We start from the raw sequence: 17,913 nt of genomic DNA on the forward strand, positions 1-17,913 counted from the left end.
CTCTGACATGCACCAACGTGGCTTGGGCCAAAGGTTGGAGATATTTAGGACAGCCTCTTGACCTATACCCCAGGACCAGGCAATCTCTGTGGTTGGTCTAGCATCTATCTCCTAATAAGACAGTTCTACCTAAGAGTTGTGGAATTTTTGATTCAGACCTTCTAGTCTTCTAGATTGGAAACCCTCATGACCTGTAGTGAAATATCCAAAATGTTTCTAGAAAGAGTTACTTTTACTTCCCTGGTTGTCCCATAGATTAAAAATGGAGGCTTTTATGTCACATACAAAGTTTTATTCAAGGCAGAAGTCCGCAGTAGTGAGCTCTGCAAACTCATTTTTACCCGATGTAATACAGTAATAGGGTCACTATGAGTTGGAATCGACTTGACTGCAATGGTTTTGGTTTGGGATGTGTAAGGCCCATCGCATACTCCTCTTACCCCCCTCCACGTGTCCCCATACTAAGCTTACTAAGCCATGTTGGCCTTCTGGCCAGTCCTTGAACTCTGTGAGTCTGTCATACCTTTTCTTCCCTTCACATGATGAACACTTATTCATCCTCAAGAACGCCACTCAGATGCTGCCTCCTCTGTGAACTTACTTCTCTGGCTAGTCTGTCCAGGTAAAACTAACTCCTCCCTCCACTATTCTTCTGTATCATATCAAATATACATTGTACTTATCACATTGCCCTTTAAATACTTGTTCACTTGCTTGTCTTTCCTCACCTCTACATCATTTGCTCTTGGAGGTTAAGTATTGTGCCTTATTCTTTTTTGTGTCCTTAGCACCTAACATAGTGGCTGGGGTAGGGTCTACAAGTTTAAGTTTTTAATGAGTCAAATAAATTAATTCCAGTGTTTGGGTAGGGGAAAACATTACTTAAGCACTCAGTAGGGATGCAGCTTGGAAAACATTAACTCTCATAGAATACAGATGTTGACAGCTACAAGGCGCCTAAGCTATCATCTATGCCAGCTCCTCGTCCCGTGGAGGAAGGAAGCTCAGGGATGCTTATAGATGTCAAGTGAGTTACTCAAGTACCAGGGTGAATTGGATCAGGATTCAGGTCTGTTGCTTCCAATCTGGCAGTCTGTCAGTTTTGGCCACACGCACAGATGAAGGGCTTGAGGATTAGATCAGATACTGTTTCCCATGAGTGTTGGGACCAGGCTCCATAATGCCCACATCTTACCCTGGGGATATGGTATCCTCCCTCTCCAGTGCTAAATCCAAGCCCAGGAGAGCAAGAAAATAGTGTTCTTTTCCCCATGATCTAACTTTTTTTTTTTAGGGTATTTGAGTAAGTTTCAATTGCATTGGAAGTTTTTTCTCGTATTTTCTGAGGCAAAAGGATATTTTGAGCAGGGTGGGGAAGGAAGAGAAATGGAAACATACCAGTCCTTATTTTCACTATTTCTAATAGCTTGAAAATCACTCCAGAGACCCTCCCTATCTCCTCTGTTCTCTAGCTCTTCTTTGTGGATGAGGCTTGGGGGCCATGGTGGCTTCACTGACACTTGCTTCCAGTAGCACAAGATGGGAGGAGGTTGAGAGAACATCAGTGGTCCGGACCCACACCAAAAACAGACATGATAGAGCTAGGGGTTGTTGGAGTTGGAAGGAGAATACAGACAGGGAGGTTAAAGATGCCATTCTAGAACTGTTTGGGGGTACAGAGGAACCTATCCCACCCTACCAAAAGCTCTACAATAGATGTAATTATACATTCATTCATAAAAAAAAAAAAAAAAAGATGGCATTCTCCTCCTTAAATCCCTCCATACTCTTCCTATTGCCCTTAAGATAAAACCTTAGCTCCTTAACGGCCCTGCAGACTTGGCTCCCTTCTACCACTCCAACTCATTTCATAAATCTCTTTCCTATATGCTCAGTGACTTTCATTTATTCCCACCTCAGGACCTTTGAGCTTGCTCTTTCTTCTGCCTGGACCACTCCCTCTCTCTCTCTCTCAGATCCCAACTTGAAGGCAACTTCCTTGAAGAACTCTTCCCTGAGTACCCTGTCAACAGTGGTCCATTACTTTGCCCTGCAGTAGCCCTCTATCGCCATATCCTGCATATCCTTCATGGCGCGTAAAGAATCTGAAGACATCTTGTTCATACAAGACTATACACTCCTTGAGAGCTGGGACTTTGTCCTGCCTTATTGACTGCTGTGTCTCTAGAACCTAGAACAGTTGTTTGGCACATAGTACATGTTCAGGAAATATTTGTTGAATGAATGAATAAACCACCTACATGTATCAGATGGGGTTGAGGGCACTGAGGGGAGAATAGAAACTGTCCAACACATCTGGAAATTGCAAACTAAAATCGAATGAAATTGTTTTCTCATTGTATCATTTCCATAGCTTCCAGCTCCTAAAATTTGACCTTCAGCATGGTTCTCTGAGATCCATGTCCCAGTTCTGTAAAAGCTCCAACAAGTGGTAAAGTTGTCTTATTTGCCGTTGCTCATCTGTATTTTTACCAAAGCATCAACTTGTTCTGAGTTGTCTGGACTTCCCCCACCCCCCCCCCCACCCTGATAATTTATTTTAGTTATGCTGGTTCAGAGTTGGGTCTACATCTGCCCAGGCGTAATTAGAATAATTTCCATTTTGATGCTGGATTAGGAGTCTGCTGTAACAGGACTCTGGTGTTGATCTGAAAGCACCTATACTGGGTGTAAGGTTAGACATGCATTGTGTCTAGGCATAAACCAAGAAGCTTTGGCACAAGAGTGAAAAGCAAGTACCCTCTCCCGGCAACACTTTACCCAACCCCATTTTGGTATGAAAGGCCAGATCCCTGGTAATTTTGATAACTGATTCCTAACTCCTTCCTGGGCCTTGATGCTGGTAAAATCCCAGAACTAAGGGAAGCGGGGTTGCCCTGTTGGCACATCCCTCCCCTCCTGCCTAGAGCATGGGTATCCATCTGCTGGAATGTGGCGGCATGCCCATCTAATGCCAGCTCTTTCCCCCACAGAGTCCTGGCCCGTGGTCGTGCAGTCCCGGGGGCTGGATGGCATGCTGGACCCAAGCTCAGCTCAGTGTCTGGGCCTAATAAAGGCTTTTCCACAGGAGCAGCTTTCTGTCCTGGCCACACGGAGGTAAGCACCTGAGGGGCAACTGCCTCATGAGGGTTCCTCGCCCTGGAGCTGCCAGGAGCAGGGACCTCAAGTGACAGCTGGGAATAAGCCCCAGGCTGAGGAGGGGGGGTCTGATCCAACTGCTGATCACTGGGCTTGAAGTGGCTCATAGCAACCCCAGCAAATGTAGCCTCTAAGCCAGTTTGGGAGGGGAATGGCCTTGCTCTCAGGCTGGCCCCACACCTTCCAAGGACACGTGAAGAATCTAAGCTGCCCCACCTCCACAGTAACAGAATGCAGGCCCTTGAATAGATGGCCTTTGTCAGAGCCTCCACACACCCCTCTGATTGTCTGAGCAGGCGACCTTGTGAGACAGAAGCTCCCTAACTACTCTCCATCCCCTTAGCCAGCAGAGTGGGGGGGTGGGGGGGAAGCTCTAACACAGGGAACAGGCAGGCCTGGCTTTGAGTTTTAGTTTTGCCACGTATGTGACTGTGATCAGATTACTTAATCTTACTAAGCCTCTGTTTCCTCATCTGTAAAATGGCAATAATACCTACCTCCCAGGGTTATTGTGATGGTTAATGAAACAATTATGCCCAATAAAAGATAATAATAATTATAATCTCACCTCATTCATTTTAAGATGTGCTTCTAAGAATTCAAACTAGTAGGTTCTGTTCCCATTCATGCAGCCAGCACATCTGTCCCAGAGAAGATCAAGAAATTCACAGGTGCCTGCACCTGCTGGTGCTTCCTGGTTGCATATTTCTATCATGAGCATTTTAAGTACTTTTGGATCAAGTCTGCATGATACTCAGAGAACTGATAAACCAGATATAAAAGCAATTAAATGTGCAAATGTTCCCAGGTATCTGGATTTGTGGCATCAGGAAGGTCAAACTGACTATCCATTGAACAGAAATTTCACTTAAATATCGGGGTTTAAGCAAACACATCCCCACCACTTGCTATGGAGTCAATTTTGACTCACAGTGACCCCATGTGTCTGAGAGTAGAACTGTGCTCCATAGAGTTTTCAAAGGCTAATTTCTTCAGAAGTAGATCACCAGGCTTTTCTTCCGAGGCACCTCTGGGTAGACTTGAACTGCCAACGTTTTGGTTAGCAGCTGAGCATTTATCGTTTATGCCACCCAGGGTGTCAAACACTCCCTAGGACCTATCAATTACAGCATATGTGAGACCTCAGGCTCCCCCCCTCCAAAAAAGGCACCCAGGCCGAGCAACAGGCCAGGCACCCCCACACTGACTGCCTCTATCGGTAGCTGCAGAACCCCAGGTCACATAGCCTCCCTGAGGCTCATTTCTGTCCTCTATGTTAAAGGATTGGAGTAAATGAGTAGTTCTCAAAGTGTGGTCCCCAGTCCAGCAGCATCAGCATCACCTGGAAACTTGTTAGAAATTCAGACTCTCAGGCTCCACCCCCAACCTTTGGAATCTGAAACTTTTGGGGTGGGGCCCAGCTTTCTATGGTGTGAGAAGCCTGGGTGATTGTGATGTTCACAGGTTTGAGAACCTCTGGGCTTGGTAATCTCTGACTTCCCTTCCAGTCCATGTTTCCTCCCCGTCAACCCTGTCTGGGAGATACTAGCAGAGGCGCTAGGTTTTATCCTGTCAGTACTTTTCTCTGCTGCAGTGCAGGCTGCCTCCGAGATACTGCCCTGGGCAGTGGAGGGGCAGAGAATTCCTCTCACGTTCACGTTCCACGCAGGCTCCAAGAACTAAGTGTGTCCGAGCCTTTAGGGTGAAGACAGTGGGCAGTTTACTTTTAGAGCAGAGGCCAAGTGTAAAACAAAAAAATGACCCTTGACCCACTCTCAGAATGTAGGGAGGGAGATTGAGGAGGAGGCGGAAGCTGGATTTCCTCAGCCACAAGAATTTCCTCTCTTGCCAACAGCTAGTGACCCTGGTTCACTGATCCAGTCTGTAGCCTGAGAATCACTAACAGATCTTGGCACCTCTCTCTCTAAGGCAGGGCTTATCTTACTCATTTCTGCCATGGACCTCAACAGGCACCACTGCCAAGCCTCCCTGTACATCAGCCCTCCTAGCCACAAGTAAATATTTGGGCCACTTGCTTAACTCTTTTTTTTTTGCTTAACTCTGGGCTCCTGAGTGGCACAGACGGGTAGTTGCTTAGCTCATAACCAATAGGTTGGCAGTTGGAACTCACCCAGTGGCACCTCGGAAGACAGGCCTGGAGATCTGCTTCTGAAAGGTCACAGCCTTGAAAACGCTATGGAGCAGTTCTACTCTGCGCCACGGAATTGCCATGAATCAACTCCATGGCAATGTTTTCTTTTTTTTTTTTTGGCAGACAGTGGGGGTGGTTTGCTTAGTTCTGTCTGGCAGCTTCATCATCTATTCAGGTGAGGCCAGAATCTGTGTGGAGATCATTCGCCTGGTGCAGAAATTTCTCTTGTTATTGGAGTATGTGAACTGCTAGAAATTCACAGAATGTACCACAGGCCCAGGGAAGGGCAAGAGGGCGGAGCAGTTCATCAGCACCTGAATTTAAAGGCACCCCAACTGACCCCCCAACTCACAGCCATTTAGCTCCCATTCCAGGTAGGAACAGGACAAAGAAAGAACATTTGCCCATTAAACAGAACACGTTTCCTCCTTTATGTGCGCTCTTAATTGCATCTTCCCCAGCTTATTATTCAGCTGCAAAACTCTAGTTAGTGAAGCCACAGAGAGGATTGTCATCTGTTCAGGAGAAAAGCTTCAAAAGTTCTTAAAAATAAGTGCAACTCCTATCATGGTTCTCTTTAACCATGGAGGGAATGTTCTTTTCTAAGTGGTACTTTGTGCATTAGATCACTGGAATGGAAAATATTCATTTTTCTTTCTTTCTTCCTTTTTTAAGTACTGATGATTTTTTTTTAAAGGGTGACATATTTAGACAATTTTTTAAAGATGAGTAAATCAAGCATTATTTTTTAAGACATACCTTTTAGCCTAAAACTCAAATGAGAGATTATTTGTGACATTTTCAAATCTTAATTAAACCATCTGTGGATGATGCAAATCTCCATTGTGATTAAGTGTAACTAGGCACCGCGTGTTACTGTGAATTGAGAAGTAACATTCAGTTTTAAGCACTCTGTGGAGCCAATTAAGTAGAACCAGCAGAGTGCTAAGCAGAGTAGAAAACTGTATAACTGTTTACAATCAGTGTCAGAGTTGGAAGATACCTTTGAACATCATTGTTGAGGTGGAGAAATTAAAGATCGGAGAAGGAAGGAGACTTACCTACAGACTCAATGATCCTTGGAGGTGGAACTAGTCTGGGAGTACTAGGTAATGGAGAGGCCACAAACATGACCTTGGGACCTTTACCTTCCGGGAAGAAGGCTAAACATCGATATCCTAGGCATTAGTGAGCTGAAATGGACTGGTATTGGTCATTTTGAATTGGACAGTCACATGGTCTACTATGCCAGGAATGACAACTTGAGGAGGAATGGCGTTTCATTCATCGTGAAAAAGAACATTTCAAAATCTATCCTGAAGTACAACGCTGCCAGTGATAGGATGATATCTGTACACCTACAAGGAAGACCAGTTAATACGACTGTTATTCAAATTTATGCACCAACCACTAAGGCCAAAGATGAAGAAATTGAAGATTTTTTACCAACTTCTTCAGTCTGAAATTGATTGAACATGTAATCAGGATGCACTGATAATTACTGGTGATTGGAATACAAAAGGTGGAAACGAAGAAGGATCGGTAGTTGGAAAAGATGGCCTTGCCTGGTGATATAAACTATGCTGGAGATCGCATGATTGAATTTTGCAAGACTAACAATTTTTGTGTGTGTGTTTGTGTTTAAGTAAAAGTTTACTGCTCAAGTTAGTTTCTCATACAGAAATTTATACACACATTGTTGTGTGGTGCTAATTGCTGTCCCTATAATGTGACAACACACTCCTCCTTTGCACCCCACATGTACCATGTCCATTCAACCAGTTCCTGTCCTTTTCTGCCTCCTCATCTTGCCTCCAGACAGGAGCTGCCCATTTAGTCTCATGCTAAAAAGCATACTCTTCACGAGTATCATTTTATATTTTATACTTCAGTCTAATCTTTCCTGAAGAGTTGATTTTGGGAATGGCTTTAGTTTTGGGCTAACAGAGAGTCCAGGGGCCATGTCTTCTGGCATCCCTCCAGTCTCAGTCAGGCCATTAAGTCTGGTCTTTTTGCTAGAATTTGAGTTGTGCACCCCACTTTTCTCCTGCTCCGTCAGGGACTCTCTGTTGTGTTCCCTGTCAGGGCAATCTTTGGTGGTAGCTGGGCACTATCTAGTTCTTCTAGGCAAGACCAATGACTTCTTCATTGCAAATACCTTTTTTCACCAACATAAATGGTGACTATATACATGGGCCTTGCCAGATGAAATACACAGGAATCAAATCAACTACATTTGTAGAAAGAGACAATGGAAAAGCTCAATATCAGTAAGAACAAGGTCAGGGGCTGACTGCAGATCAGACCATCAATTGCTCATGTGCCAGTTCAAGTTGAAACTGAAGAAAATTAGAACAAGCCCACGAGAGCAAAAATATGACCTTGAGTATATCCCATCTGAATTTAGAGACCATCTCCAGAGCAGATAAGACGCATTGAACACTAATGACTGAAGAGCAGACAAGTTGTAGAATGACATCAGGGCATCATTCATGAAGAAAGCAAGAGGTCATTGAAACACAGGAGAGAAAGAAAAGGCCTAAATGGATATCAGAAGAGACTCTGAAACTTGCTCTTGAATGTCAAGTAGCTAAAGTGAAAGGAAGAAATGATGAAGTCAAGACCTGAACAGAAGATTTCAAAGGCGGCTCGAGAAGGCCAAGTATCATGATGACATGTGCAAAGACCTGGAGATAAGAAACCAAAAGGGAAGAACACATGCATCATTTCTAAAGCTAAAAGAACTGAAGAAAAAACTCAAGCCTCAAGTTGCAATACTGAAGGATTCTACGGGGAAGATACTAAATGACACAGGAAGCATCAAAAGAAGATGGAAGGAATACACATAGTCACTATACCAAAAATAACTGATCCATGTTCAACCATGTCAGGAGGTTCATGTGATCAGGAATCCATGGTACTGAAGGAAGAAGTCCAAGCTGCACTGAAGACATTGGCAAAAAACACAGCTCCAGGAATTGACGGAATATCAATTGCAATGTTTCAACATACAGATGCAGTGCTGGAAGTGCTCACTCATCTATGCCAAGAAATTTGGAAGACAGCTACCTGACCAACCAATTGGAAGAGATCCATATTTATGCCTATTCCCAAGAAAGATGATCTAACCGAATGAAGACATTACTGAACAATATCATTAATATCACATGCAAACAAAATTTTGCTGAAGATCACTCAAAAGTGGTTACAGCAGTATATTGACAGGGAACTGCCAGAAATTCAAGCCAGATTTAGAAGAAGACATGGAACGAGGGTTATCATTGCTGATGTCAGATAGATCCTGACTGAAAGCAGAGAATACCAGAAAGATGTTTACCTATGTTTTATTGACTATGCTAAGGCATTGGAAACTCTGGTGGCATAGTGGTTAAGAGCTATGGCTGTTTACCAAAAACTGGGCAGTTTGAATCCACCAGGCACTCCTTGGAAACCCTACGGGGCAGTTCTATTCTGTCCTATAGGGTTGCTATGAGTCGGAATCGACTTGACAGCAATGGGTTTGGTTTTTTGCTTTTTCAGGCATTCGAATGTGTGGATCATAACAAATTATGGATAACAGTGCAGAAAATGGAAATTCTGGAACACTTAATTGTGCTCTTAAGGAATCTGAACATGGACCAAGAAAGGTGTGCATCAGGGTTGTATCCTTTCATCATACATATTCAATCTGTATGCTGAGCAAATAATCAGAGAAGCTGGACTATATGAGGAAGAAAATTAAGCAGATGTCACAACTTTGCTTGCTGAAAATGAAGAGGACTTGAAGCACTTACTAGTGAAGATCAAATACCACAGCCTTCAGTATGGATTACACCTCAACATAAAGAAAACAAAAATCCTCACAACTGAACCAATAAGCAACATCATGACAAACGGAGAAAAGATTGAAGTTGTCAAGGATTTCATTTTACTTGGATCCACAATCAATGCTCATGGAAGCAGCAGCCAAGAAATCAAAAGACACACTGCATTGGGCAAATCGGCTGAAAAGCAAAGATGTCACCTTGAGGACTAAGGTACACCTGACCCAAGCCATGGTGTTTTCAGTCACCTCATATGCATGCAAAAGTTAGACAGTGAATACAGAAGACCTAAGAAGAATTGCCGCCTTTGAATTGTGCTGTTGGGGAAGAATACTGAATGTACCATGGACTGCCAAAAGAAGTACAACCAGAATGCTCCTAGGAAACAAGTGTGGCCAGAGTACATCTCTCATACTTTGGACATGTTATCAGGAGGGATTAGTCCCTGGAGAAGAACATCATGCTTGGTAAAGTAGAGGGTCAGCAAAAAAGAGGAAGACTCTCAATGAGATGGATTGACACAGTGGCTGCAACAATGGGCTGAAGCATAACAAGAATTGTGGGGGTGGTGCAGGACCAGGCAGTGTTCTGTTGTGCATAGGGTTGCTATGAGTTGGAACCGACTCGACAGCACCTGACAACAACAACAACAAGGAGGAAGGCTAAGAGGAGAACACCACTGCCTTTAAGAGTGCACAAAGGAAATGCTTTAAGATGTGGAAAAGGGAGAGAATTTATCCCATTAGAGTTAGATAAAGCACCCCAGTGGAGGTGGCCTTTAAGTTGGTGTCAAAAGACAGCAGGAAGGATTTCAGCCAGTAGGGGTGGAGAGCAGAAAGGCACAGAGAGGGGCCTGAGAGCATGCCTGGTACAGAAGAGTCTGAATGAAGGGCAATGGTGGGGAAGCACAGACCTGTAAGGAACTCTATTTGCCTGGGATGCAAAATATGTGAGGGGCATAGAGGAGTGAGGATTCCTTACTGATTCATCATACAGTGCGCTCCCCACTGGATCCATCACTGATCCATGATGTGATCAGGCCCAAGCTATAAGAAGTTAAATGAAGTGGCCAAGGATAGTAAGCATTGGAAGAGAGGTGAAGGGTTAGGACACTTGTTGGCCGATTGTCCCCGTGACCTGAACTACGGGTGAGGAGATGAGGATGGAAAGCAGTTTAAAGAGTTGCTACCATAGCAGACCCAAGAGGGCTGACTGGATGACTAGAGGAAGGGCATAGAGGAAAGTGCAGAGTCTAGTTATGATTTCAGGTTTGGAGCTGGTGAATGAAGGAATAATGGTCCCATTAACAGAAAAAAGGAAAATGCAGAGAAGCAGGTTTAGAAAGATGATCAAAAGAGATAGTAGCTGTCAAACTACTTTGTAAATCATCAAGTGGTCCAAAATGGGGCTGCTGTTGTTGGATAACAGAAACCTTGGTGGCACAGTGGTTAAGGGCTACAGCTGCTAACCAAAAGGTCAGCAGTTCAAATCCACGAGGCGCTCCTTGGAAACTGTATGGGGCAGTTGTACTCTGTCCTATAGGATCACTATGAGTCAGAGTCGACTCGATGACAATGGGTTCCGTTCAGGTTTGATGTTGGATAAAGAGGAAGAAAAAAGGGAGATGATCATAATGAGGATTATGAGTATGAAGGTTTTTGTTTGGATGTCTTACATTTAAAATGCTAATATTCATGGAGAATTGCCCATCAAGGGGCTAGTGATTCAGAACTGGCTTATAAAAGAGCAGGCGGGCTAGAGATCCAGGTAGGGTCATCAACTGCACAGAAATTTCAGTTGACTCCTTAGGAGAAGTTCGTTAATGGGGACCTTATTTCCATCGAAACCTTAGATTTTAGTCAGTGTTCTTTCACATCTCCCTATCCAAATTCGAACAAGTGTTACTCATGTGGACAAAAAGGATGAATTTTAGTTTTGTTTTTTCTTGACTTACTCTCTGACAGAGATATCATAGTACTGAGAAAAAGAAAGAAATGAAACAGAGAAGGAGCAAAAGCAAAGGGAAGGAGCAAAAGCAAAGGGCTTGAACTAGCTGTCAGCTGGAGTTGACCCTTATCTGCACAACCGTTAGCCAGTAGAACTGATGGTGGCCAAAGGCATAGACATGCCATCGCCTTCTCTGCATGGCCAGCTGACACTGTACGAGACACAGAAGAATTGGAGCAAAGAAAACATTTTTCCAAGTAACCAAAGAGAAAAGAATTTGGTAGTTTCCTTCTTGGTATCTCACCAAAGAGCTATTTTTGGCTGAATAAAAGTATATTATTGAGAGTTATGCATCATTTTAAAATAGATCAGAAAAGCTGCATGTGGCCATATGCACAAGTCAAAATGAAAGAATGCACTGTGGTGGAAGAAGTCAGATGGTGAGCTTTTCTGGCCTCCCACCATTCACTCTCATTCATTCAACTAACAGTGTTTGAAGACCTCCTACATGCCAGGCACTACACATGGGCCCCAGCATATTAAAATGCAAATGACAGCCTCTAAAAGTTCTCAGGGAGATAGACATGTGTCTTAGTTATCTGGTGCAGCTATAACAGAAATACCACAAGTGGATGGCTTTAACAAAGCGAAATTTATTCTCTCACAGTCTAAGAGGCTCCAAGTCCAAATTCAGGGCATCAGCTCCAGGGGAAGGCTTTTTCTGTCTGTCGACCCTGGAGGAAGGTCCTTGTCCTCAGTCTTCCCCTGGTCGAGGAGCTTCTCAGCGCAGGTTCCCGGAGTTCAAAGGATGTGCTATTCTCCTGGCTCTTGTGTCTTGGTGGTATGAGGCCCCCCTGTCTCTTTGCTTGCTTTCTCTTTTATATCTCTTAAGAGATTGATTTAAATGGTAGATTAATTTTGTAGATTAAGGCTACGTAACTGCCGCTAATCCCATCTCATTAACATCATAGAAATAGGATTTACAACACATAGGAAAATCACATCAGATGACAAAGTGGGTGGACAATTGCACTATACTGGGAATCATGACCTAGCCAAGTTGACAGATATTTTGGGGGGGGACACAATTCAATCCATGACAACACGTAAATGATTAGCCACAACACCGTAAGAGGTAATAGGATTATGCACAAACCCCATCGAAGACAAGAGAGGTGTATGCTGAGGGACAGTATAACTGGACACACAGGTGGATAAGACAAAACTGACCTCCAGGACCTTATGCCCAGGGGAGGAAACAGACTCAGTTAATTACAATGCTTTGAAAAATGTCTGATAGACATAAAACCGTGTGCTATGAGAAAGCATGGATGAGAGGCACTCAGATAGTGAATAACCAGCAATACAAGTAAAGAAGACTACAGTATTTTTACACAGATAACATGCGCCTTCTGCTTTTGTTTGCCAACCGCACCCTGCCCTTACAAGGCACCCTCACAAGCCCTGCCATGCCGATCTTCTTCCACATGTTGCTGTAAAAAAAATTCAGCACAGTGTGCTTATGAAAATACCTCAGGGAGTTTGGAGGGCAAGGCCATCAAACAAACACAGAAGGTGCATGCTATTTGCATAAAAATATGGGTAAGTCTTTAACCCTGAGGACATTGAAATGACTCAAAATTAACACAGATTTCTTGAGCACCCATTTAATCCTAACAATAGCCCTGTGAAATCAGGTTAATTGTCCTCCTCTTATCAATGAGGAAACTAAGGCTCAGAGGGATTAAGTGGCTTCCCCCTGCTAACAAGTAGCTGAGCTAGGAATCTTAACAAGATTTTCTAATCCCAGATCCAGTGCAGACTTCTTTTGTTCTTTTTATTATACCGATTCAGTAGGAGAGAAACACACACATGCATATTGCTGAAGTCCAGACTTGAAAGAGATCATTTTTGTTGGGGGTGCTCTGAGAAGGCCTCAAGGAGTAGGTGCTATCTGAGCCAGGCTGGAAAGTTGATAGGTAGTAGAATGACCTCTGGGAGTTCGGAGGAGAGATGGGGGAAGAGACAGAATTGGAAGTTTGGAGAACACCCTTTATAGGGTGTTAGGGATTGAATTGTGTTCCCCAAAAGTGTGCGTTAGCTTGGCTAGGCCATGATTCCCAGTACTGTGTGATGGGCCACCATTTTGTCATCTGATGTGATTTCCTACGTATTGTAAATCCTTCACTATGACGTTAATGAGATGGATTAGTGGCAGTTATATTGATGAGATCTACAAGATTGGATTGTGTCTTAAATTAATCTCTTTTGACATATAAAAGAGAGAAGCGAGCAGAGAGACGGGGAGACCTCGTACCACCAAGAAAGCAGCACTACCAAGAAAGCAGCGCCAGGAGCAGAGCACATCCTTTGAACCTGGGATTCCTGTGCAGAGAAGCTCCTAGTCCAGGGGAAGGTTGATAACAAGGACCTTCCTCCAGAGCCGACAGAGAAAGCCTTCCCCTGGAGCTAACACCCTGAATTTGGACTTCTAGCTTCCTGGACTGTGAGAGAATAAACTTCTGTTTGTCAAAGCCATCTACTTGTGGTATTTCTGTTACAGCAGCACTAGATGACTAAGACATAGGGGGTGCCTCTAAGCCTACCAGGAAGGTCTGGGAAAGCTTCACAGAGGAGGTGAATTTGATATATGTCTACAGGTGTGAATATGAGCTCACCAGGAGGAGCGAATGAAGAAACTTCCGGGGCAGAGTTAATTCCACCTTTCCTTGCCCTGTGAATGGTCCCTGGTGAGAGACTATAATGCATTGTGGAGCCCTGCTGAGCAGATGCAAAGAGGGGTTTGCACTGCCTGTAAGTGATAGACAGTTCCACATAACACCAAATACTAAAAAGAAAAGACCTGTTTAAGAATGAAACAGAAACAGAGGAAGGAAAGATGGCCAGAAAGGTAGGCTAGTCAGCTTTGGATTCTATTTCCGGTCTAGTCTTTATTTGTGACTTTAAGCCCGTCAATTGATTTTCTGTGGATCAGTTTCCTTATACATGAAAGACAGATGACAAATCCTAACCTAACTCACAGACTAATGAGAAATTAGAAGGAAACACATTTGAAAAGTTTAAAAACATCACACAGATAGGACCATGAGCAGTAGCACGTTTATATGTGACAGGTGATAGCCGAATAGATGAACTCTCTGAGGTAGTCCCAGAGCCACAGATTTTTTTTTTTTTTTTCCGAATATGATGCTTTGTAGCTTCACGACAAGCGTCCAGAGGCACCAGATCTTAGAGCTAATCCAGTGCTTCTGTCTGAAGAGGTACTACTCAGTACTGAGGCTTTGAGATGTGTCCCCAGCAGCCTTTCCCAATGCCTTTGGAATCAAAGCCATTGAGTAGGACAAGAGACCCCAACACCTCTGAGACATTGGTTCTGGAGAGAGCTTTCAAACTCCTCCCACCTGCCTCCCAGGACACCCACAAGCACGCATACCACCCTGTCCACTGCTGCCACAAGCTGGCAGTCAGAACACAGGTGATTGTGTAAGTGACGCCCCCATCTTCATACCAAGCTACTGAGCAGAACGTCAGGGGTATCTGTCCCTACCGGAAAAGGCCACTCCATAGGTGGGGTAACCACACACCCCAGGTTGTCTGAGTCAGCCCTAGGTTACGCTGGTTGTCCCAGGGTAATTATTGCTAGCATCTCCTTTCATTCTCAAATGTGTCCCAGTTTGAATGATACATTCTAGGGTCACCCTGCCCAGAGATGACCAGACTACCTCTTCATGAGCCTCTTGGGAGAATGACTCTGAGGGGCTTGGAAACAGTGACTTTCTTTCTTTTTTTTTTTTTGGCTTTATAGGACAAATATTTATTTTCTCACAGTTCTGAAATCTAGATGTCCAAATGAAGGTCTTGGCTGAATTTACTCCTTCTGTGGATCTCTTTCCTAGCTTTCTTGTGTCTGCTGCCAATTCTTGGTGTCCCTTTGCTTGTAGATGGATCCTATCTTAGTCATTTAGTGCTGCCATAACAAAAGTACCACGAGTGAATGGCTTTAACAAAGAGAAATTTATTTTCTCACAGCCTAGTAAGTTACAAGTCCAAATTCGGGGCACTGGCTCCAGGGGAAGGCTTTCTTTCTCTGTCGGCTCTGGAGGAAGGTCCTTCTCCTCAGTCTTCCCCTGGTCGAGGAGCTTCTCAGGCACAGGGACCCCATGTCTAAAGGACGCGCTCTGCTCCTGGTGCTGATTCCTTGGTGGTATGAAGTCCCCACTCTCTGCTTGCTTCCCTTTCCTTTTTTTTTTTTTTAATAATTTTTATTGTGCTTTATGTGGAAGTTTACAAATCAAGGCAGTCTCTCACATAAAAACTTAGATACACCTTACTACATACTCCCAATTACTCTCCCTCCCAATGAGACAGCCCGCTCCCTCCATCCAGTCTCTCTTTTCGTGTCCATTTTGCCAGCTTCTAACCCCCTCTACCCTCCCATCTCCCTCCAGACAGGAGATGCCAGCATAGTCTGAAGTGTCCACTTGATGCAAGTAGCTCATCAGCATCTCTCTCCAGCCCATTGTCCGGTCTAATCCATGTCTGACGTGTTGGCTTCAGGAATGGTTCCTGTCCTGGGCCAACAGAAGGTTTGGGGACCACGACTGCCAGGGTCCTTCTAGTCTCAGTCAAACCATTAAGTCTGGTCTTTTTATGAGAATTTGGGGTCTACATCCCAAGAAACAGTGACTTTTGATGACGCTCAGCACTCTGTGTCATAACCCTCATTTCTGTTTCATTCCAGGTGCATAGCGTAATGTCCATGTTGTTCTACACTCTGATTACAGCGTTTTTGATCGGCATACAGGCAGAACCACAGGCAGAGAGCAATGTCCCAGCAGGACACGCCATCCCCCAAGCCCACTGGACTAAACTTCAACATTCCCTTGATACAGCCCTCCGCAGAGCCCACAGCACCCCAGCTGGGGTGATAGCTGCAAGGGTGGCCGGGCAGACCTGCAACATCAGCGTGGACCCCAAACTCTTTAAAAAGCGGCGGCTACGTTCACCCCGAGTGCTGTTTAGCACCCAGCCCCCACCTGTCACCATAGAGGCTCAGGACCTGGACTTTGAGGCTGGTGGTGCTGCCCCTTTCAACAGGACTCACAGGAGCAAACGATCCGAATCATCCCACCCCATTTTCCACAGGGGGGAGTTCTCCGTGTGTGACAGTGTCAGCATGTGGGTTGGCGATAAGACCACCGCCACGGACATCAAAGGCAAGGAGGTGATGGTATTGAAAGAAGTCATCATTAACAATGTTGTGTACAAACAGTACTTTTTTGAGACCAAGTGCCAGAACCCCAATCCTGTAGACAATGGGTGCAGGGGCATTGACTCGAAGCACTGGAACTCCTATTGTGCCCCAAATTACTCCTTCACCAGGGCGCTGACCTTGGATGACAGGCAGACGGCCTGGCGGTTTATCCGGATCAATACGGCCTGTGTGTGTGTGATCAGCAGGAAGACTGGGAGAAAAGCCTGACCTGCACTACCCACCCCCTCCCCTGATGCCCCCCCCCACTCTCCTGGGCCCCTCCCTACCTCAACCTGTAAATTATTTTAAATTATAAAGACTGCATGGTAATTTATAGTTTATACAGTTTTAAAAAAATCATTATTTATTAAATTTTTGGAAGCATCCTGCACTCCAGTCATTTTTCTCAATAGGATCTTCAGTAGGTCTTGGGAATCGGCAAGGTGAGTTGTCCACAGCGAGATCCCCTCACTCAGCTTAGAGTCCCTCTAAGGCTCACTTGGAACCCTTACCCTACCCCCACTGCAACTTCAGGGAAGGCAAACTGGTTTCAGATATTAGCCTAAATCGGGCATGATTAGGAAGGGAAGCCTGCTGGATTGAGACTTTGTTTTTTGCATTCCAGAGCCAAAGCTACCTAATCCTTGGATTACCTGCCCCGTAGCCTGGATCTACCCGCCTTGATTGCTTTACTCTGGGAAGTTTGTGGAGCCTTAGCAGAAGGCAGATGACTGCAGGCGTGGGGCTCAGAGAGGCCCCTCCTTGGTCCCGGAGGGACTCGCTATATGGAGGCTTGCCCCAAAGACCTTGAGGCTGGCTTGTTTTTAGAAGGAGATCTGCTTTCTGCGGAAAACTGACTGAAAGAGTTGTAACAGAGTAACCTCAGGAGATCTGTCACGGTAGATCTGATTTCATGTTAAGATTGCCTTAACACTAATGGCTGGTCCTCCACTGATCCTCCAGTGGCTTCCTACAGAAAGTCTCATCACCCAGGGAAAACATTAGAGCTTCCAGCACACTTGCCACCCACTAACAGTTCCAGCGACTTCCAATGGCCCCAACAACAGCCCATCACCAGGGAAGCCAGGGACCTGTTAGGGAAGAACTCTTGAAAACTTTTTAACGTTACTAATTGGGTGATTTCCACGAGTGACAAAAGGTGGCTGGAGCCAAGGGACAAGAGGCTGGGAGAAAAGACAAAGATAAATGTAGTTAGAACTAACGGATCAATGAGGGGTGGGGGTGGAACATGGAGGAGAGGTGGGCCATGTCAGAAGGGAACCACCAGGCCTTGGGTTTCCTCCCCAACTGCGGGAATCCAAACAGGAGGAAGAGTAAAAACAAGCAGACGTGTGTGAGGATGGGGACAAAGGAGCAGAAAGAGGAGGAGGGCGTGTCATCTCATCTTGGCCAACTTTCCCTTACCCTCAAGAAATCCAACGGTCTCAATAAAAATAAAACCAAACCAGTTGCCCTCTAGTCGACTCAGACTCATGATGACCACGTGTTGCAGAGTAAATCTGTGCCACAGGGTTTTCAATGGCTCTGACCTTTTA

The 17,913-nt window shown here is 44.8% G+C and overlaps 1 protein-coding gene across 1 annotated transcript; it reads left to right on the top strand.

Moving 5' to 3' along the window:
- The first annotated feature begins 2,903 nt into the window (after positions 1–2,903).
- On the top strand, positions 2,904–16,911 carry NGF (nerve growth factor). Its single transcript, XM_010589594.3, has 2 exons — positions 2,904–3,117; positions 15,845–16,911. The coding sequence occupies exon 2, from the start codon at positions 15,857–15,859 to the stop codon at positions 16,583–16,585; it is 729 nt and encodes a 242-aa protein (XP_010587896.1). The 5' UTR covers positions 2,904–3,117; positions 15,845–15,856; the 3' UTR covers positions 16,586–16,911.
- The last annotated feature ends 1,002 nt before the right edge of the window (positions 16,912–17,913 follow it).

This window comes from Loxodonta africana, chromosome 3 (assembly GCF_030014295.1).
Source record: "Loxodonta africana isolate mLoxAfr1 chromosome 3, mLoxAfr1.hap2, whole genome shotgun sequence".
Taxonomy (NCBI): domain Eukaryota; kingdom Metazoa; phylum Chordata; class Mammalia; order Proboscidea; family Elephantidae; genus Loxodonta; species Loxodonta africana.

Bases quoted from the DNA above. Each gene is read 5' to 3' on its own strand.
- NGF (XM_010589594.3), top strand. From the start codon at position 15,857: ATGTCCATGTTGTTCTACACTCTGATTACAGCGTTTTTGATCGGCATA.